At 39.8% G+C, this 22452-nt stretch overlaps 3 protein-coding genes across 8 annotated transcripts in view; 1 reads left to right on the top strand and 2 right to left on the bottom strand.

Annotated features, from left to right (window-relative positions):
- Positions 1-5349, bottom strand: part of LOC110976100 (rab11 family-interacting protein 4B-like) — a 42008-nt gene extending 36659 nt beyond the window's left edge. For 5 of the 6 annotated variants that reach the window (XM_022229094.2, XM_022229096.2, XM_022229095.2 and 2 more), the window contains exons 1-2: positions 5074-5349; positions 946-1054 (exon numbers count right to left, since the gene is read on the bottom strand). In XM_022229094.2, the coding sequence (XP_022084786.2) occupies positions 946-1054; positions 5074-5193 (229 nt within the window). In that variant the 5' untranslated portion in view covers positions 5194-5349. The remainder of the gene's footprint in view (positions 1-945; positions 1055-5073) is intronic. The other variant, XM_022229099.2, reaches the window with a different exon arrangement.
- A 772-nt stretch (positions 5350-6121) lies between these two features.
- Positions 6122-7397, bottom strand: LOC110976181 (CD209 antigen-like protein C). Its single transcript, XM_022229260.2, has one exon. The coding sequence runs from the start codon at positions 7311-7313 to the stop codon at positions 6588-6590; it is 726 nt and encodes a 241-aa protein (XP_022084952.2). The 5' UTR covers positions 7314-7397; the 3' UTR covers positions 6122-6587.
- A 2822-nt stretch (positions 7398-10219) lies between these two features.
- pgs1 (phosphatidylglycerophosphate synthase 1) lies at positions 10220-21970 on the top strand. The gene is made up of 10 exons (XM_022229304.2): positions 10220-10307; positions 12215-12479; positions 13491-13568; positions 14361-14650; positions 15076-15257; positions 15763-16409; positions 16981-17140; positions 17643-17708; positions 18671-18753; positions 20162-21970. The coding sequence occupies exons 1-10, from the start codon at positions 10237-10239 to the stop codon at positions 20279-20281; spliced, it is 1962 nt and encodes a 653-aa protein (XP_022084996.2). The 5' UTR covers positions 10220-10236; the 3' UTR covers positions 20282-21970.
- Positions 21971-22452: the final 482 nt, after the last annotated feature.

Genomic DNA, 22452 nt, shown 5'->3' with positions numbered 1-22452 from the left:
GCTTGATTGAAATAATTGAATTGTATGGAATTCAAGTAAGGCTGTGCAGAATATCCAAATATTCGATAGATTATCAAATATTTGAATACTATTCTCCGAATTTTGAATATTCAAATGCAAAATTAACAAAAAGGGACAGAGAATTTTCTTTTATTTTAAATGAGAAAAAGGCATTTATGAGGCTTGTTTTAAGCATATTCAAATGAGAGGAATCTTACGATGATTCAAAAAGTAAATTATTCATTAAAAAAATTTAAAAGTAAACTTTCAACAGGTCAAGAAGTACTGTTCGTCTCTTCAATCTTGCAAAATCGTGGCTGGAGATACTCCTAGACGAGAAAAGCTGTTATAGTGATTATACAATTGTGTGCCTTATTGCAACTGATTTTGTATACATGGTTTATTCATCATCCATTTGCCTGTTGGTACGACTGAATATTCAAATAAAATTGGATCAAATTAAAGGTTGAATATTCAAATAGTGAATTATTTGAATTGACTCAGCCCTAAATTCAACGATATGCTAGATAGAAGCACACCACTCACTTCAAAATCTAATTCAAAAACATAAATGTCATTAAAAGAATGCAGAAAAGACCTTTCTCAATAACTGTCTTCATCTGCACAGCTAAACCTTAAGTATTCCATGAATAATTCAAGTCGGCTGATCAACCTCAAAGAGACACTTCAAGGTTAATCTATAGTCAGTAATAATGAGTTTAAATGTACTTTTAAACCTGCTTTGTCGCAGCTTGCCAATGAGTCAAGTTGATGGTAGGATTAATAAAAAAGCTGCTGCCAAAATTCAAGCTAATGAAACTGTAAACTTCCAGATTTCATAGACAAATAACTTTAAATGTGTACTTTTATGAAATCTAATCATGCCCAACATGTGTAACTTGCAAATGAACCTTGAAATACAATATCTACCTGCACTTCCATTACCTTTTTCAGATGAATTTGAGACGACAGCTTCAATCCCCTGACAGAATGATGCAAAGCTGATTTTGCCAGTGTTATGTGGATCCAAAAGTGTGACCAGACGATGACGCTCCTAAAATTATGGGGGAAAGAATAGAATCAGTGTCCAAATGTAAAAGGATAGCACACAACTACCAGTACCTGTTGGTGTACGGTATACGTACATGTACACAGTAGGCCCCCTACATGTACATCCGTGGCATCTACTGAGCTCTATGAAAATTGTTGAAATGGAACGGGGTCTAATATTTTTATGGTCTGTCTTTCACTCGAGCCATCATGAAGACAGAAAGGTGATGTAATATACAGTAAGTTGCATTTGTTGCTTTGCAATTTGGTCAATTTATCCCTAAATGAGAAAGGTATAAATAAAGAAACTAAGCTTTGGGCAAAATGCACTACCAACAACTAAGTACAGATATTAGAAATAGCTTTCTTCAAGCAATATTTAAATTCATGGTATTCAGATGAAACCGTGATATTTACATGTACACCAAAATATGCTTCAGAGCCAAAACTCAGCAGCTTCTGATAGTTGTGGCCTTGGATGGGAAAATTGCTTTCAACTCCAGAGGAAAGCAAAGTTCAGGCCAGCCACTTCACCCCTTCAATTACATGCATCCAACAGATATAAATTTGCATTTAGATAGAAAAATATCATAGCTGTTTTTTATTGACTAAGTACGATTCTTGATTTGGTATGACAGTATCGAACAACCACGCAGTAAAAAACATATACATGTACACACCAGTAAGAATTTAACAGGAAAAAAAACAACAGATATAGAAAGCCATATTAACATTGCGAGCAGAATCAAGTGAGTTTGGGTAACCAGTAAAAAATCACTTTTTAGTATTTTACAGTTTGATTAGAGTGGATGACTTTCAAAAGGAAAAAAGTGACTAAATCAGGCTTTGAACAATCTGATTCGATATGTGTCCCAGTGTTTAAAATCAGATCACTTCAGAATCCCAGAGTTACATGTATTATAATGTGCTCTGCAGGAAGATTCCATTGGCAGTCTTCATTGTGTTCCTAGCTCTATGATATAAGCTATCTATACAATACATTAAATTACTGGGTGCTCAGCCAAGCTTTTCCGGATTTTGACAGACATGTCACATGTATTTTAAATCATTCTGTGAAATGTTCCAAGTGTCAACAGACGTGTAGATGCGCTGTCATACATATGCACTTTGGATTTTCATCCCATCATCTCACACACAATAGTGTCTGCTCTTGTGAAATGATAGTCCCGCTTTTCCTGCAAGTGGCTGCTAAAACTATGGTTGGCCATTAGTACAAAAGTAAACTATTAATTCACAAAGACTTTAAAATCCCACACAGCTATCAGAATACCACATAATCACAATCCATGTACTTTTACTAAATGAAAATACAACCCTATTTTAAAATTAATGGGACAAATGCTCAATTTTGAACAAATCTGAGGTAAAATCGAAAACCAACCAAAAAGGTGATTTTTCTGCAAACTTTGGCTGCCCATTAATAAGATGTACATGTGTACGTGTACGTTGCCTGTACATAAACCAACCAGCATTTTTAAAAGGTTGATTTCTTTTTGGGGCCTGTGTATTTGTAACGATCTGTTGATGTGATGTTAGTTCATTGACAATGCAGATTTTTACAGGTGCAACAAATTAACATATTAAAACTGAATTCATGTCCAACACAAAATTTATCCATATCTTCAAATGCATCAATCTCAAAGTTTTTAAATTAAAATCCTAGTTTATTCATTTATTTTAAAAGAGTGAACTTAGCCGCTTTGGACACACAGTTTCAGACAATTTGCCAAAGTAACTAGGTAACTTAAAAGGAGGTACATGTGTCAAGGGTTTCATCAAAATGACATTCATTTATATAAACTGTGGTTCAAAATCAACTGATTTCCAAGGAAAACTTCCAAAATATCACAAGCATCACTAAATCAGATTAAACGTATTTGAAATTTGAACATGATACTCTAGGAAAGTTCACTGTAATCTGTTTCAAATTTATTGGCAATTAAAAAATCAGTCTGAAATTTAAGGGGCACAGCTTAAAACTCCACTGTTACAATGCAACACCCTCCTGACACAAGAAGCCCATTTAAGCTGCTGTCGCCATGTGACACATCAACACCGCCTATTCAATCCAGGTGACGGTTACACGCTGTTTTTGTGTGCAGGGCAACCTGGGGCTTGTCTTTCCGTTGAGTGATTTTTGACAAAAGGGGGTGCTTTGGACACAACAAAAGGGTCCCAGAAGCGCCCACATTTAAACCATCTGTTGGTTCGATCTGTTTGGGTTTTGTTATGAATTTGGAGACATTCCTGGATACACACTAAAAAAAAAAAAAAAAAAAAAAAAAAATTATTCATTTATGGGATTAAAACTGTTTGGTTTGCAGTGGGAATTCTGAAGGTTTAACATGCACCTTGCTCAAGTTACTACCATTTCCTGAAAAATAAAAGAACTAAGTCTGGCCTTTCTAATTATCTAGAAAAACCTGATGGGTAGTTTTTTTACCTCTTTTTCTCCTCAGTTATGGCACATTCAAATAATTCATTAACACTTTACACACAGACACCAACCAGGTATTAACTCAAAAGGCAGCTACATTCATAACACAAGGAAAATCAAAACTTCAATTATAACTCCGTACCCAGTTTTGTGACAAATTACATGTCAGGATTCAATTTTTAATGCACTTCAAAATACAGAATAATAACAACAACTTCCACGTTTCAATTTTGAGCTTCCTGTTGGCCATTTCTCCATTTGTACCCCTCTTGTATTATACACACTCTCTAATGTTTACATTTTCCACACAAGGTTAATATTTAATGTGCTGCGTTTTTTTTTTAAATATCCCACGCAACGAAGAAATGCTGAATAATGATAGAATCAACTGTTCTCCATGAAATTATTAACCACAGCGAAACCTCTAGCTGGTCTATTTCTTGATCAATTATTTACAATCCGGGTCAATAAAATGACCTCAATGATAAAAGTCTACTCCGCTGTTATGTGCATGAATGAGAAAATTATGTACAGACCTCTTAACATGATACACAGCACACAGCTGTCAGTTCAATGTATTTGAACTGCGCACACTGTCCATTCAATATCTGGACAATAATCAATAGTTTCCATGATCTGGATTTTCATAGGGGTAGCTAGGAATAGCTTCATTCTGAGTCATCCACTCTACTGAAAGAAAACAAGATCAGAGCTGTATAGACACCACCCTATTTATTGTGCATGCAATCAATAAATTTTGGCAAATATAATGAACACGTACTTCTATGACAATCAACTACATTTTCAGGCTTTCACAATAAATTCATACATGAACCTGTGTAGAGGACTGATCTATACTAGCCATCACGACCACTGATAACCAAGTTTGTTCACAAAGTGCGAACAGAATTTATTCTTTCTTGGCCTTCAAATGGTAAAAATATATATTGTATATTAATGTACCACACAATTTTGCACATAAAGAGACCCTGAATCTATATAAGTATTCATTACAAAAACCTGGCAGCTTTCAACCACTATGATTGCTCTCAACATTTTGAAACAAACCATTTTGACAGCCAACTGCATTTTATTGCTGTAATTTGTAAATGTGGATGAACTGTCCAGGTAAAAGTTGTAATTTGTAACAAAAAGAACCAGGCAGTAGGGCTAACATGTAGCTTTCTCCGATGACAGGCAATTTAGAGATGATTTTACAAAACATGCACCAAAAATAGAACAAATTCCATTTTTCTAATTAGCCTAGGCTTATCATATAGGTCCTAATACATATCAAAATTTTGTGTACATGATGCTCGCCGACAAAAGGAAACTTTCTTAAATCCATGGTTTACTGGAACTCATTTAGATGGACAGAGGCCTACACAATCGTTTTGAACTGGTTAAATAAAAACACAACTGAGCAATAAGCAGTTTTGTGTAGCATTGCTCATAATGATTTGTGCTATGTATACTTTGACGGTAAATGGTGGTGCTATCCAGTACACTAGTGTGACACTGCATCAGTGCAGGTATCTTTCAAATTTTATGGTTTGGATACTCACGTCAGGGTTGTAAACCCCAAACTCCTTAGCCAGATCGGAAAATCTCTCGTCGGTGATGTACCCAAGATTGTCTTCGTCAAGAGCTTCAAAAACTGTCCGAAGACTGGGATCTGAGGCCATGGCCTATAGGTCTGTCACTCTGTCCTCCATCAGAGGGAGTTTCGCTCGTTTATTGGGGCATTTTTTCGAGGAAATCCACGCGGCGAAGAGAATCAACCTTGTAATGCGATCTGTAGCGAGGGCACGTCAGCTGTTGTTTATGTTGGCTCTGCTCGCGTCGCGTGCGCACTTTGCGAATCGATTTTGTGCAATCCCTTCATTGACGGCATTTAGAGTTGCCACCAGTCGCGCAATAGTTTGAAGTACCTAAATAGTGGGCGGGGCAAAACGCGAGTGTCCAAGACGTAAAAGAACGGCTTCCATTGACTGCTCACCATTATTATGATTTCTCTGTAACCAACTTGAGGGTTTGAACCTTTAAAAAGTAGTTAAACGACTCGATAGATTGTGGTGAAATAATAATGAAAACATGAATGTCAGCTTGGCGGGGTGGCCATCTTAAATTTTGATCGCCATTTGAACATTTTGAACGGCACTTTTAGTGTACAACCTGAAGCGTGGGTTGAAATGAAATGTATAAGACATACGAAAAGCACTCAAATTTAGTTAAATACTTTCCGAAACTTCCACAATGAACATAGATACCGCCAGGATAATTTCCGGGGGTGGGCAGGGGCAAACACTCGTAGGCAGCAAACTACTGCGGTCAATTCCCAGAGCTAGATTGAGCGCATTGGTAATTTTTATCTCCCTTTCCTTATATTTTTCGTTTATTTTGTCTTTTCCTTTCTCCCCCTTGAACTTTCCACCTTTTTTTAAGGCAAGCACCTCTATCCCGTCGCAACACCCATAGCTAACTCATATGATTACGGAGGATAATAGCTTCGTATATTTTTACCGGCGTATAAGAAGGTATGGGGCCCGGCTGGACGTTCCTTGATCTCAAGCTCAAGACCTATACTATTAATTCTGGATCCGATACACGGAGAGGATTTCTCTCACCAAGCTTTTCCAGCTTTTGCTATATTTCGATATTATTAAAAGCTAAAAATTCACTGTGCCATCCCGCGAGGGAAGGGGTGCTACCAAGAGTTGAAATATTACAAGTTACATGTTACCACAAAGGAGTGCCCTTATTAAGCGAACTGTGAGCTGCATGGCAGTCATTTAGTTAACACATATTTTCTTGAAACTTTTTACATACTTTTTACATACAGACCTCCGATCAATTCTAATTTTACGAAATGATGAACGTGCAACCTTTATAACCACCGTATTACCGAAAGTTCCAGGTTCTGACAAAACCAGCCAAAATGGGAACAAAGAATAACAAGCTAAAAAATGTGTAAAGTTTTATGGTCATTACGGTGCACCTCTTTACGTCTGAAAATGAGTAATATGAAGTTTCTAGCATAAAGTCATGTCCAATTTTTAATGATTGTTGAAATAGGGTTCTACAGCTCAAAGAAGAAGCAGTTGTCCTCCCTCTTGAATTTAGTGCGCACTCCACGACGAGAGACGTCATTAAGTTGACAAAGGTCTTTTTCACGGCCTTGCCACAGATTGAAGGAACGGCATCGGGGCTCGGCACGGCACGCCCATCCGCAGGCAAGCACACCCTCTGCTGTCACATTCTTGATTTCGTGGTGGAGGAGACACGGGGAGATACGCCCATCGAGATCAATGGCTGCGTGGTAGGTTGGCACCACGGCAGCCGTCATCTCACATGCTGCAAACCTTCGTTCTTGTGTGGTGCTGCAAGGCAAATCGTTCTTCCAAACTCCGCCTTGGAAGACAGTCACCCGGGCACAGTTCAGCGAGTCGTCGAATTTGGGACTTTTCTTGTGCCAGTTAGTGTACATTGCAGGCTCCTTCCCGCACAACCAAACGCCCTCTTGGGCCGCATCCGTACAGCCGATCCACAGACCACCCCATCCTTTCACCATTGACTTCCAAATGAAGAGATTTTCCTCTGGGGAGTTGGGAACAACCAAACTACTTCCCGGCCGATCACAGGCCTCGTATGCCTGAAACCAGTTCATTTTGTCGGCAAGTCGGATGTAACAGGACTGTTGCCATTTCAGCCATCCTGGCGGGCACGAGGCACAGAGGGCCAGGGAGTTGGGTAAACTGAAGATTAAGAACAGTTTCAAACCAATGTTCGGTGCAAGCCATGCCATACTTGAACATGGAGATTCTGTATACAATGGCTGTTAAAATGCTCGTTTTGGCGTCTTGGTCCTCTGTACTTGAAACCATGGACTAATTATAGTAATGCTTTAACCAGCCCTAAAGCCAATCCGTCTTGATTATCATGGTATTGGTTTGTATGTAGCGAAAACCAGTGGCTGATGGCGGAGGGGGGAACATCCACCCGCTCCTATTTTTCGATTCTCTCTTTTTTAGTTTTGAGGAGATAAGCATTCTTATCCCCGACTTTTCTTTTACTGTGCACTGGTTTTACTTTTAAAGAAGAACAATTGTTATTTTGGGTGCTCCGTTTGATAACGTCAGGTGGCGCCCCTCCTTTGTAAAATTCAGCAATGAAACTCCTACCAAAATGGACGGTTCTTCTGAAAACCATCTTTCAGGCTTAATACACGAAGGACGATAACCATTCGTCCGGAAACTTAGGCTGCAACCAAATCTCTTGTCTAAAGCTAGGTCTAGGTCTTCCCTCCATTTGGAAATGCGTGGAGACGCGTAGACAGTAGCTCTGGAAGTGGAAGCCCGTTTTGGACAAGGCCCTAATTTGCCGGAGATGCAGTGTGGGCCTGACAAAACAACAATTCCTGTTTGACTGACTAGACTCTTTGCTCGTTATTTTACTTAGGACCGGGGGGGGGACAACAGGGGACATCCACCAATATATAGGAACAGCGTCTTAAAGTTTATGAAAACTAATGAAAAGAAAGGCAATTTTGCGTGTAAAAAATCCTCAAATTCGCTTTACCCTTCAGAAACACCAAAAAGGCTAAAAAAATTTCCAGATTTTCCCCCCATCCCCCAAAGTAGGCTCCCGAAACACTAGGTCTGAATTCACCCTGAAATACACGTAGTTTATGTGGGTTCACGGACAAAAAGGTTCCGATCCTGGGAGCAAATTTATACCGGGTCCTTTGACCAATTTTGTCGACACAACACCTCGGGAAACTGATTTAAAAAGAAAAGAGCGTCGTTGGGCGCCGCACGCATAGCGGAGTGGAATGTAATGTTATTTTTTTTCCACTGCACGTCTGTGTGACATTTTTGTCACACGAAACCTAATAATAACCGATTGGTGGGTCGCCCTTACTTGTCAAAAATAAGTTGGGACCGCCTTGTGCATGTAAAGTGACGTGGTACGATTTTCGTTGTAGTTTCGGGTGCTAATCGCGATGTGAATTTCGCCGTTTTACGGGAGACGGAACGTGAGTTTTGCGTTTATTAGTGCCGTATCGCCAGATTTTTGTCCGTGGTGTGAAAAACCACGCGTGCGTGGTCCAACGCTAAAATGGGTTATATTCAATGGTCACTGTTGGTCATACCGACGGTAATTCAGGAGCGCATAGGAAATGGCAACACGAGACCATCAGCTCAGTGCGTCACACAGCGGAAAGCAAAAAATTGGGAAAGAACAAACATAATCTAAGCCCAAAACGGGATAAAGTAAATAACCAGCAATTAACAAGAAACCTGATTTCACTTCAGAGAAATGAATGTGAGTTCATTTTTATTACAGTAAAAACCACGGAGAAAATGAGAATCTAAATAGATTAATAAATCGAATACAACTTTCTAAAATAATTTTTAAAATGTGAGAATATAAAGCTCCGGTGCACATGGTGAACACAAGAAGGGAGCTAACTAATAGGAGAGCAGGACCGAGTTTTAACTTTTCTAGGAAAATCTGTCTTGAATAAAGGCTACAATCGTGGCCCTTGATTTTTTAAAGCTGAGCTGAAAGGAAATAAAGTCCGACATTTGAACAGGGGACGCTTCCATTGAGTATGAGGACTAGTCTACTCTCAAGAACCACTTTCCACAAGAAAGTACATGGCATAACTCCAGGACGTCGCGGCCCTCTCTGTAAGCCATATAATCGCATGACTGCGCTATAAGGGTGCACTGAACCAATTCAAGCTCCATTGAAAATAGTGTAAAATCAACCAAGTTTGGAGCCCCATGGCAGGCAACTGAAGTCCCTGAGGCTTCTCAAAAAAAATGTGTTGTTTGGTCCTTCAGATTTCATTTGACTTTCAATTTTTAGTAGGTTAACCAATGAATTTTTTAATTATCCGCCCAAAACAAACTCACCCCCAAAAAGTGAATGTTGCCAAGCCCTCCCAGCGGCCATTTTTCAAATGACATCCCTCACCTTCCGCGGGCTCTTCTGACTAATTTTCAATCCCATTTTCGTCTGCTTTGCCCCCAGAATTGTGCCCCTGAATCTACAGAGATGATCCTGGGCCATACTGATACAATCCCTCCATTTCTGGGCCCAAACAGACCCCCTTTTCGAAACAATCTCGGGGAGGGGGGTACTTTTTGTGCGCCTCGTCCTGGCAAAGAATTCTCCTTGAATTGGGACACTGCACCCATAGGGGTGCACCCTGGTAATTAGGCCAGAAATATGTCCGCCGAGCTCATTAATAAAAGTTATAAATATTAGAGAGTCATGAGAGCCATGAAATTGAGGAATTGGAGAAATATGGCACTGAACCCCTGGCCCGGACTCTGGGCTTCAAATTCTGAGTAATTTGGATACAGTTGGGTCCGAAAATGGCACTACTTGGCCATTTTGCAGAGGGATGGTTTTTCAAAATGGCTACTCTTCAAGGCAGGGACATTTTCTTCATTTTAGGGGTGGTCTGCTTCTGGTGAAAATTTCTCAAAAATTCATTGGTCAACCCCCCGAAAATTGAAAGGAACATGAAAGAGGACATGTGGAACATCATTTTTCTGTGCAGCCTGAACACCTGTGAGAGTTGTGAGCATTTTTAAAATATTTGTGAAGTGTGGGGATTTATCACTGCTGTCTATGGGAATTTATTTGTAGTGGTGCACCCATAAGCGAAGCGTACTAGCGCCCTCTTCTGACACAGTGCATTCAAGACATTCAAGATGGCAGCGCCCGTGCAGGCTGCTCGTGCTTCAGTGTCGTCTCTGAGAACATTATGGTGGCATGGCGCAAGGTTGGCCCAGTATTTGCTTTTTTCTGAAGGTTGTTTGTCTCTTAAGGGTATTTGTCGACAGTCCTTTATCTTAAGACACAGTTAGTTTGTCGGGTAGTCATAAACGCAGTAACAATGATAACGTTATTAAATTTGATGCAGCAATTTAATGTGATGCCCATCATCATGGCAGTGCCAATCATGCAACGTACCATGGAGGTAGGCGTACGTAGGAAAAAAATCCATGGCCTATTCCGAAAGCAATAATGACATGAAAAGTCATAATTAGGGCCTAACAGGGAAAAAATTGGAGGAATTCACAAGCATACGTGTAGAAAAATATCCATTCACCAAACGTACATGCATGACATGTACATGACCTGAAATTGAGAATGCACAACCAACATGACCAACCTGAGAGTACACTACATGTACATAGACATGTTAGAAAGCCCATCCAGGCGATTTCATGTAGTTAAATTTCTGAAGATTCTGAAGAACATGACTGTTGAAGTGGAGTCAGGATGCAACATTTTTTCTCCCGATGGACCATGATGATCATTCCTGGATTTATCTCCACTGTCTGGACCTTATATTTCCCCCAAATGTAGGCTTCCATTGATCCATATAGGTATGTGGCAGTCTTTGTCGAGCAGTGCTCTCGATTTGATACACAGCCTCATTTTAGATTTTGTTTTTGCTGGTCTAGTGCTCCAGTGCAGCTGTGTTGGTATTTCCCCATGTCTCAAAATAACCCAAATTATATGGAACCCCTTTTCTATGATGTTTTCTTGAATCTACACGAAATACACAAGATTTGGTGACATATATGTAGTCACAGGTCGGCCATTTTGCCTTGTCCAGAAAATGTTTCTTAAAAACCTGTTGAAATTCATTCTTCTCATCGGGGTTAAATATCGCATCAGAACAGTTGTCAGAATCATTGATAATTCTATCAGAGATGACATTAGACTTTCTCTTGTCTATATTTGATCAATTGTTTAATTATTTTTTGTTGATTTGTGAAATTTGACGGGGATTTTATCGATCAGCACACTGGTTTTTGGGGTCTGCAGGACATGTATTCAATCTCAGCTGTATGCCTTTGTGGTATGAATTTTGCTGCAATTGTGGCAGTGAAATTTTCTTTTTTATGGCTTCTGATTAAATTTAATGGATTTTCTAAAATGTGTACGTGTTGATGTGTTTAGATAGATATTTTATTGGAAATGACGGTTCAAACTATGATTTTTGAGGATGAAAACAAAGTATTGCTGCCTATGTTATATGTCTAGTCTGGACTACATTTGTGGTCTTGGCCCTAAACCCAAACTAGTAAAAAGTGGCAAAAGGCCCATACTTTGCAGGAAAGCTTCCTCTGAGCCCCACAGTGCTCTACAGCTTCATTCATCCAAGCAGTTCATCAATTTGTCCAGACTGCACTTCCCACACTATTCCTGTATGGGACAAATATTGGTTTCTATTATGTTGCTTCGATACTGCCTTTCGTTTACTACATTAATTTATTGCTGATTGTGGAATGGGCAATAAACACAGTCTGGAACTTTTGGGTAAGGGAACCATACAGGGATAACAGGTCCATAGAGATCACAATGGCTGTTTAATTAATAACTTGACCAGGCTCCTGGTCAAGTTGCCTGCACCTCATAGTCGTTTGTGATCGAGCAAAGTGAATTCCCTACCAAAGGAGCCTCTGTTGCTAAGAAAATTGTGCCCTCTCTTGGTCCAGCTCAGAGCCCATTGTTTAACACTAAGGCTTCTACATATCTATCACTGTCTGTTTCCCAGTGGCTGTATGGTTTGCTCTCCGGTTCTGCGTCCGTTGTGTCTAGTCAACCAAGCCTAGAGTGTGTTTAAAGTTCATTCAGTCACTGAGTCTTACATTTTTTCTTTTCTTTTCAAAATAGGCTCCGTCTTTTCCATGGGAGACTTATTGGGAGTTACCGACAAGCATTTGACTTGCCTCAAAGACGGGCTTATTGTTTGAGTAAGGACACTCCCGGTGCTTCGTCATCACATTCATCATTCTGTTCCAGGGGAACACTGCAGGAGGGTGATGCTGATGTCTTTGAACACTTTGCCTGGGTCTCTGATAGAGCACCAGGGTTCTGGGTTAGTGGCAATCAAATCACAGTTCTGAAAGGACCCCAGGAATATTTTGAGACTCTCAAGGTATGTATTTTCTCATCAAATCAAATGTATATTCATTTTTTTTAGGGATATCATTATTGGGAGGGACGATATTGACAATACAAAGATTTGGCCTGTCAGGTATTTAGTCAATCCCAACAGACCTTGAGATTTTGAAAACCTCCCAAGTCCATCTTATTTAAATTTACCTCTTTAATCTGTAAAGAGCTTAAAATTCATCCTTCGTACAAGTTCAAAGTCCTGAATAACCTCCAAAATAAGCCTCTTGCGAGTTAGATTTGAATAAAATCTGGTACACTGAGTTTTTTAAGGTCATGTGAACATAGCAATTAGAATTCTCCATACTAAAGACACTGTTGCTATTCCTCGTGATTCGGGGCAAGCTTTTGCTTAGTTACATAAGAGACGCCTTGCAACAATACACTGTTCTTAATGGATAAGAAGAGCACAAAGGAACCAGTCCATTCCAGAGATGGCGGTTGCTACGCAACAGCTTGCCCCGAATCACGAGGTACAGCAACAGTGTGTTTAGTCTGGGGAATTTGTTTATGCAATCAGAAAACTCAATGTACCCGATTTTGTTTAAATTTAATTTGCAAAAGGCTTATTGCAGGTCGCACAAGAAGTTTTCTTTTATCTACATGTATTGTAGTAGTGATTGAAAGTGAATGATTTTGATTCAGACTAGACTGACACTCATCCAATTTTTAAAGAAATATTGACCATTGGGTAGCTTTGCATTAAGACAGAAAGAATGAGACCAGGTTCCTCATTTGGCTCTATTTATACAGTGCTGAAATGATCTTGAGTTAGATAACTTTACCCTTCTACGTTTTGGAACTCTCGGTGTTCTATAACTTAATACACTGTATGCTTGCCACATTTTGAAACCTGTGTACTGACAAAGAGGGACTTTAGCTCAACATATGCCCTTGACATTATTTGGCTGAAGAGTCCCCACTTGGTCAACGGTTCATTGAGCACATGACCTATTGAGTATCAGGTAAATCATCTTTCCTCTCTTTGTTGTAGGAACGGGTGGAAACGTGCAGACGTCGAGTGGTGCTTGCTGCCCTCTATCTTGGCACAGGAACTCAGGAGGAGGAGCTTGTGAGTATCGTTATAATCTGTGAGGTGACTAAGGTGAAATGGCTCAGTCAGAGTGGTGATTGATGAGGTAGGAGCAACCATTACACTGATTATTTGGGATGTTTAAGCCTAAGGAGTCTTTCTGAATCGTCCCAAACCAGTTACTGAGCAGGACACCAGTGCATGTTCTTTGTAAAAATAGAAAACTGAACCTATCTCAGTCCCGTAAAAATCCTCCAAAAACCACCTGCTGAATTTTTTAGGATCAGGGAGGGTATTAAAGGCAAAGACTTTTTAATGTAGAACCTCAATATATCAATATACCAGATTCTGCCAAACCAACTCATTAACATGATTGAGGTTTCTATTGCTTTATTTAACATATCACCTTGTCACATGATCTGTGTGAGACCCTCTCTCCCTGTAAAGTTTTTGGAATAAGTGCACTGAGCCATTAAGCATTTAGTTTTGATTTATCAAGCTGTGCAAATGTATTGTAGACTAGCCACAAGGCTTTTCACAGGTCCTGTCAAAAGAAGCAAGATGTTCAGTGACAGGAATGCTATTGTCTGAGTTTTTTTCAATGGCTTGTGACGTGGTTCAAGGCTGTATGACTTGTGATGAACTTGTGATGGACTTGGCTACCGGCTCATTTATTGGACCCAACTCAAAGGATATAATGCTACCTCTCCAAGCTCCAAGCATTGGTTTTTTTGTCAAGGGTTAAACACTTCCTGTTGATTTCCTTCATGAGTCTAATCATCGTCCACCTCTTGAGGGTGAAATTTGGAGTGATTTTTTTTTGTTCCCAAGGTTGTCTCACTGTATGAGGCATGTAGGCGGAGCCGTCTTGCCAACTCTTCAACACCTCTTGAGGTTCAGATCCTCCTGGACTGCACGCGAGGTTCCCGTGGGAAGCACAACTCCAGGACAATGCTGCTGCCTCTCCTTCGGAACTTCCAGCCAGAGGTACGGGTGTCGCTGTATCACACCCCAGACCTTAGAGGGTTCTTGAAGAAGATGATTCCGGAGAGATACAATGAGGTCATTGGCCTGTCCCACCTGAAAGTTTGTATCTTTGACGATACCCTGATTATCAGCGGGTAAGTTCATCTGTTGTCTGGGATCTCTAAGCGTTGATACTGAAATTGGCTTTTGTAGTGTACACCAGCTTGGTTTGAAATGATACTCAATGGGTATGATGGTCAGATGCCATTGTGCCTCAGTTGACCCTGTTTTAGTAGGAGAGTTTTTAATAACAGACAGGAAGCATCCTTCCCATTTTTTCTCATTTTTGTAAGTGAAATTCGGCTGAAGATTGTTTTGTTTTGTGTTTTGGTTGGTAAAATTCCATGGTTGTGAAAGCTTTCAAAAATGGTATTGCTAAATATCTGAAGTATTATCCGAAACTTTCCCAGACTGAAAATTTCTTTTTGAAAATCTATTCTTGAAGCCTCATTCCCTCTCTGATTTATACCTCTTACATGTATTTTGATTCTGGTGATTGCATATGTTGGATTTTTTTCAGGGCTAATTTAAGTGAGTCCTACTTCACAAATCGCCAGGACCGTTACGTGATGCTGGAAGACTGCCCTCGTTTGGCAGACTTCTTCCAGGAGCTTGTGTCCACTGTTAGTTCCTTCTCCTTCCAGCTGAACCCTGATGATAGTTTAACCCTTGACCCAGAAGTCGGCATTCATCCATACGAAGGTATGTCCGAGAACATTCCACATGAGCAGGAATCTGTAAACAGCTGACAAAAGATTGAAGGGATCGTATATAAAGTGTCACGGGGCATTCTTTAGTATTGAGGTGCTTTCTGAAAAGAACAAACGGAAGGTTCAGTGTTGATAGAGTGATAATGTTTTCAAGATGTATTTTTTTTTTTTGCATTGGGGAGATGTTAATTTATATAACAGGTTTTGCCCTTACCCAACGTATATATTGATAAACACTGTATGCTCAGTGCTTGTCCGAGAGCTTGCGAAAAAATTCAAAAGCTTGCTCAGGTGGGACTCGAACCCATGACCTCCTGCTTACTAGTGCAGACGTCTTAACCACTCGACCACCGAGCTTGCTGGAGAGTGATAATTGTTAGAAGTGGAGTATTGTTCATATCTCACTTTGAACCAATCAATGTTAAACATTCGTGGAAACGATCACAGACATCAACTAAATAAAGGTGTTGTAAAATAGAGAACAAAATGTTTTTCAGGTGATGAGCTGAACTTCAAGCAAGTTGCAAGGGACAGGATACAGGAAGTCATAGATCCATCCAGATGGGACCAGTTTGGTGGTCACATGACCAAACCCAGACACACTAGCCACAGCCAGGAAACCAGACACAGTCACCGGCAGTCTATATGCAGAAAACACAGGCATCCTAATGACGAAATCACCACGTGGGAATCGTATAGGGGAATGCACAAGGACGTCACCAGCTCCACAGACATGACTGCTGGTTTAATTGGTACCCATCTGCCTTGCTCAGGAACATCAAAGTTCTTAAGGACCAAGAAAAATGACGGCACAGAATCAACTTCAAGTTGTATTGCCTCAAATTCTGAGTCGTGTATCCAGAGTGTTAAATTGCCCAAGCAAAGCCAGTGTGGTACTCAACCAACCAGCTCAAACAGCAATACGCACAGAAATCAAGTTGGGGATACCCTAGTGTTCCCTCTCATCCAGATGGGGTCATTTGGGGTGACGGTGGACCAGGATGTCACGTGTCAGCTTCTCAAATCAGCTGAGGAGTCATCACATCTGGCCTTGGCATCTGGCTACTTCAATCTGACCAGAGAATACATGGACTTGGTGCTGGGGTCAAAGGCAACATACAGTATTCTGATGGCATCCCCTGAGGTACGATTTGTCGTGAAGGATTTGATGGATGGAGCAGGATCCATTTTTGTGTGAAATTCGAGAAAGGGGGGGGGGGCAGGTATACTAGAAATTTACACTTTTGAAACTTGCAAGTATTTCATAAATTGGAGATGTCAACATCGACCAATTTTTTTGCGTCAATGTCGTATCTACATTGTAAAGCAAAATATGCTTACCCTTTGGCTTGCAGTGTAGGCCCAAGATTTTTCTTTCCCATAGTGGTCCTTTTACTGGAAAATATGAGAGGGAAATTATTCTTGGGAAAACCAAATGGCATCAGGAAAGGAGTGAAATCCAAAACTCAAGGTAACCTGAGTGGGATTCGAACCTGACTCACAGAGATGGGAGAGAAGAAAAGTAGTCCTCAGTAGGAATGATCAACGGTCAGTCACCTTTAAGTATGTAAATTGATTTCAGGCTTCAGTTACTGCTTTTCTGACTTCTGATTGGCCCATTCTAGAAGCCCATAATATGCCTTCCTGAAACAGATTTTTGTTGTGAAGTTCCACAGAAAGGCAATTTTCTTCAATTTGATTTTGGCTACTTTCAGGCCAATGGATTCTTTGGTGCAAGGGGTATCTCGGGTTACGTGCCAGCAGCCTACACCTTTATCGCCAGGAACTTTTTGAGGAAAGTCCGATGGCGGAATAAAGCAGACAAAATCAGCATGCATGAATACTTCAGGCAAGGGTGGACCTTCCATGTCAAAGGTAGAAAGTCATACAAACCACCTTGGACTTTTGTGAAGTTGAGATCTCAGTTGGAGCCAAAATGTTAAAAAGAAAGATTCAAAATCTCCCTGAAGCCACAACTAGAGGTAAAATTGCAAGTCTTGATTTGGCCTACATGTAGATTGATTCTTGAAGCTATAAAAAAGCACTTGAAAGGTCGCTCCACTATGGTTTTGGACATACACAGACTTTCTAACACCCTATTTCTTGTAAATGCTCTCATTTAAAAAGTGAACAGACCCTCTTTACTCTAAACCCTTTCCCGTTTTGTTAAATTGGGCCAAATGTTTGAGATCTTACCGCTACTTGCAAGAAGCACATTAATACTTAACACAGGATGCTGTGTCCCACAAGAAATCGAAGAAAATTGTACTCGACACCTTAATCAATGCTCTTTATATCGTTCAAATAAAGTTTCTATTTAATGGGAATGCCCTTAAGAAGCCCCATCACTTTGGGGATAATTTTGGTGACATTGCAGGTTTGTGGTACTACCTCCATGGCGAGTCTCTGCCCTCACTAACCTTGATTGGCTCTCCAAACTTTGGTAGGTAGAAGAAGTTCCCCAAACTTCCTAGGATTGGATGGAATCGACAGCTTTCGGCTGATATAGACTAGTGATAGTTTACCGTTCAGTATTATGATATCTGGAACCCTATTTATATTAGGTGCTCTTTAAATTCAGAGTTCCCGTCTCCAATGATTATTGAATGAAACCATGTTGGCTTGGTGCCAACAGTGTGGTCATTTTTCAAGACCTTGTCTGCATCGTCAGCTTGCTTGCCATTGAAACGTTTCTAGGCCTACCATGTTCACCAAAGTTGGAAATACTCCCATCTGCGATGTTGTTTTGTTGAAATTTGATGATCCTGAAGTAGAAAACAGCATCGCGTAGGGCTAGAGTCTCCAAAAGTCAGAAAGCTCTCCAAAGTCAGGGACCAAAAGTCAGACAGTTTCTTATCCATTGGCTGAAGCTGCTTCCACAGACATGTAAATGTCTCTGAGGTTTGAGAAATGGTGCTTTAATTTCATTCTTGTAAATATGATTTTTGTGGTCAGTTGAAGGTGATGAACACTGCTGGCTTCAAAATATTAAAGTTTAAGCAGAAATGGAGATAATTTTTATTACTGCACAGATTTTTGAAAAAGTAGCAGTCGACTTTTCACAAGTCAGCCATATTAATGGAAACGGACGTTAACTTCATTTTTGGCACCTAAGAATGAAAATAAAAGCAATGAAATTAAAGTTCATTACAGAGTAATTTAATTCACGATGATGAATAATTTACAATTTGTGTTGTATCAAATCTTAATATATTATGCAACATTAAAAAAAAAGTGGGGCATGGAACTGAAAATAGTCTGGCACCATTCCATTTGATTGATTACATTGAATGAGATAGATTCAGGGAACATGATAAAAAATGGCTTCTTTGTGGATAAAGTCTGTTGACATGATTTTTGTATCAGCTGCTTCAACTGTGCAATGCTTTTCTTGCTTTGCTGCAGGTCATAGGTCAGTGCATCGTGATCTTGAGGCACAGTTGGCAATTGTAACAACCAATGACAAGCTGCAGAATCAGCTTCATCAGGTAATACAGGAGGTGGGGTTAGTTACGATCACCCTCCATTTTTTCAGTTTTGAAAAAAAAGTTGGTCACAAATACAACAGTGATTGTGTATTATTAAGTGATAATTTGTGAACCACCGAAATTGCAATAGGGCCGAAACTAACATTATGATACCATCCTATTTTTGTTATTATTTCAGAAATAATTCTTTGACTTAATTGTAACATCCTTCAAACATACTTCTCATTACAATGATACGGATGTTTTTTTAGTAATCAAAAATCCCTTTGGGTAATTCCAGAAATTAGGGGTCCATTTTGAGAAATCAAAATGTTGTTATTTCAGAAATAATTCTTTGACTTAATTGTAACATCCTTCAAACATACTTCTCATTACAATGATACGGATGTTTTTTTAGTAATCAAAAATCCCTTTGGGTAATTCCAGAAATTAGGGGTCCATTTTGAGAAATCAAAATGTTGTTATTTCAGAAATAATTCTTTGACTTAATTGTAACATCCTTCAAACATACTTCTCATTACAATGATACGGATGTTTTTTTAGTAATCAAAAATCCCTTTGGGTAATTCCAGAAATTAGGGGTCCATTTTGAGAAATCAAAATGTTGTTATTTCAGAAATAATTCTTTGACTTAATTGTAACATCCTTCAAACATACTTCTCATTACAATGATACGGATGTTGTTTTAGTAATCAAAAAACCCTTTGGGTAATTCCAGAAATTAGGGGTCCATTTTGAGAAATCAAAATGTTGTTATTTCAGAAATAATTCTTTGACTTAATTGTAACATCCTTCAAACATACTTCTCATTACAATGATACGGATGTTGTTTTAGTAATCAAAAAACCCTTTGGGTAATTCCAGAAATTAGGGGTCCATTTTGAGAAATCAAAATGTTGTTATTTCAGAAATAATTCTTTGACTTAATTGTAACATCCTTCAAACATACTTCTCATTACAATGATACGGATGTTTTTTTAGTAATCAAAATCCCTTTGGGTAATTCCAGAAATTAGGGGTCCATTTTTTTTCATGCCCCTGTCATGACGTGCCCGTGCCCTGACATACGATTTTGTAAGTTCAGAACACATTTTGTAATTTCCAAGAGTGATGAATTAATGCAAATTACCTGCCAAACAAATAGTAATAATTGAAATCAATTCCGGTGATATTTCCATGTCAAATAACAAAGGTTGGATGTAACCCAGCAAAATGTCACACTTTTGGACCCCTGATTTCTAGATTTACCCCTTTACAAATCTCTCTTGCAATCTGTTTATCAATTGAAAAAGAACACAGAGACATGTAAATCAAATTCAAAAACCTTTAAATTTGAACAGAAATGGTTTTCATCTGTAATAGTCATTGCTACAGAATGTATGCCAGTTCTCCTCATTTTTCATCGTAGGAGCGACAAGACTTCTTTAATCTGTCAGAGGTCATGACCCCATCAACATTCAGGAGGCAGGAACGCCGAGTCCCTCTCTGGGCTAAGATATTCACCCTCGTTGCCAGGAACTTTTTCTGAAGGTCTTCTGCCAATGAAGTATAACTTGGGGCTCAGTGCAGTGCCATAAGCTGCCATGATGAACTTTGACCTCTGAGGAGTTGATAACTGATTGCTTCATCAGTCATGTACGGTAGAATATCCATTGCCACGACAACAACTGTCGTGTGCTTTGGCTATACCAAACCAGTTTAATTGAAAACTATCGTTGACCATAGTTTTCCTGTGCTGTGATTGTGTTTGTTGGAAGTAAAGGGGCTAGTCTTATTGACTATTCAATTCCAACTTTTTTCAGTGTGACTACTGAATCGCCGGCTGAAGGTGGTGGCCTTGCGGGTTGGTAGCCATGCGCATCACTATGCATAGCACTATTGCAGGGAGCCAGTCAAGAGTTGATTGCTTTGTCTATGAGGCACATGCACTCTGGCATCAGCACACTGGTCAAACATACATCACAAATGGACCCCTGTTGACCATTGCTCTATGTCAAAGTTGGTCAGATTGGCTCGGCATTGTACAAACTTTTTTATTCAGTGTACTACATGTTTGTACCCATCTGGTAGACTTGCCAGTGTAATTATGACGACTGCCTTGTTCGTAATACAAATCCATTGATATTTTGTTCTAGGCAGAATATTTATTAGTTTATCAAGATGTACATGCATCAAATTATTGAGTGCAGTATTTCAGGAGTCATTGTTTGAGATGCTGTTAATGGGTGCAATTGGTGGATCTGCACAATTGCTGGAATGCACTCTGCTGTTGGTCAGTCCTGTAAGATTTCTCTTCATCTCACTGCCATCACTTGATGACCTTCTATTTTCAATTCTTGGTCGTGGAAGAGTAGGTTGAAAAAAGGGGACATTGAATAAAAAATGATTGAAATGTTCCCAAGGTATGTCTTTAGGACGGCGGCATGAGAAGAATGCCTGGAGACTGTGTGAAGAACAAGTTCACACAAACTAGCTGGTTTCTCGTACACCTTGATAAATGCTTAAGTTTACCATTTTAAAATCAAGCTTTATGCTTTAAGCTCTGGAAAGGGTTACAAATGTACTTGTCTGCAGTATGCGCTGTGATGGAGAAGCTTGTATTGATTGACAGCACTCCTGACAACAGTACCATTGGTATGTGAATGTGCAATATTCAGGGAAGGGAAATTTTGCCTGGTGCCCGTGCCGGAAAGTTCTTAACACATCAGTGTGCTTTGCAGGCGCGGTTCTAGAGCCAAATTTTCTGGGGGCAAGACTCATCGCACGTGACGTCACCTATTAAATTGTGCTACTGCTGTTAGTTTTATTTGTATTTTTTTAGGGGGGGGGGGGGCTAGAGCCGTAGAATGGCGCCAGGTGTTATGCAATGCATTCCAACAATGTTACCTGTAGTTGTTTGGTACTGTGGAGGTGAAAGAATAGAGGTAAATATACACTGACATTTCGGTGACATGTCACCAAATATTTCACTCACAAGAGTGGACTGAAGGGCAAACCCGGAGTAGATTTTCCTGTGACGATGTCATACTGTTGGAGAGAATTTACACTTATGCACCCAAACGATGCTGGAAAAAGTCACAAAGGAGGCACATTATTGAAAATCCCATTGCTGGTCCTTCTAATATTTCGAAATCGGTTGATAAAGAATTTCCTCGGTTGAACTGTTTAAAAACAAGTCATTACATTTTCTAATAGAATACAGCGGTCGAAAAGTTCATGCAGTTCGTTTTCCCCGACGCCACATTTGTTCACAGTTCAACTGTTTACCTCCCACCCTGCAAACAGTGACTAGACGCAGAGACTCAGCTAATTAATATAACAAAACATCATGAAAGAGATTTGCATACTTGTACTTTCAGAAAACAGATATAAGGCATTTGGAAAACCCTATCACGGGGAGTCTTGGCTAAGCCCCGAATTTAGGCGAGTAGTGCCTGCGTTTCCCTGCTCATGGCGAACTACGTGAAAAGTGTATGCATAAGGCATGGCGGAATCCGAACTTTCACGAGAACTTAGGCACCGAAACTGCCTTTATCCTTTCATGCTTCCCGACAATCGGGATTAGTCACATTAGGGATTAGGCCAATCTAGTAGATCCTCTGGCTTCGTTGACGCTACACTCGGAAACAAAGCAGCATTTACCATTTGATAACTCCTATGTCACATAACATGATTCTATCCACCAGCACAAACACGTGG

Source organism: Acanthaster planci, linkage group LG07, assembly GCF_054643075.1.
Source record: "Acanthaster planci isolate LZ-2023a linkage group LG07, COTS_SCS, whole genome shotgun sequence".
In the NCBI taxonomy this organism is placed as follows: domain Eukaryota; kingdom Metazoa; phylum Echinodermata; class Asteroidea; order Valvatida; family Acanthasteridae; genus Acanthaster; species Acanthaster planci.
The sequence above is the reverse complement of the archived record's forward strand: the minus strand, read 5'-3'. Positions and strand labels throughout refer to the sequence as shown.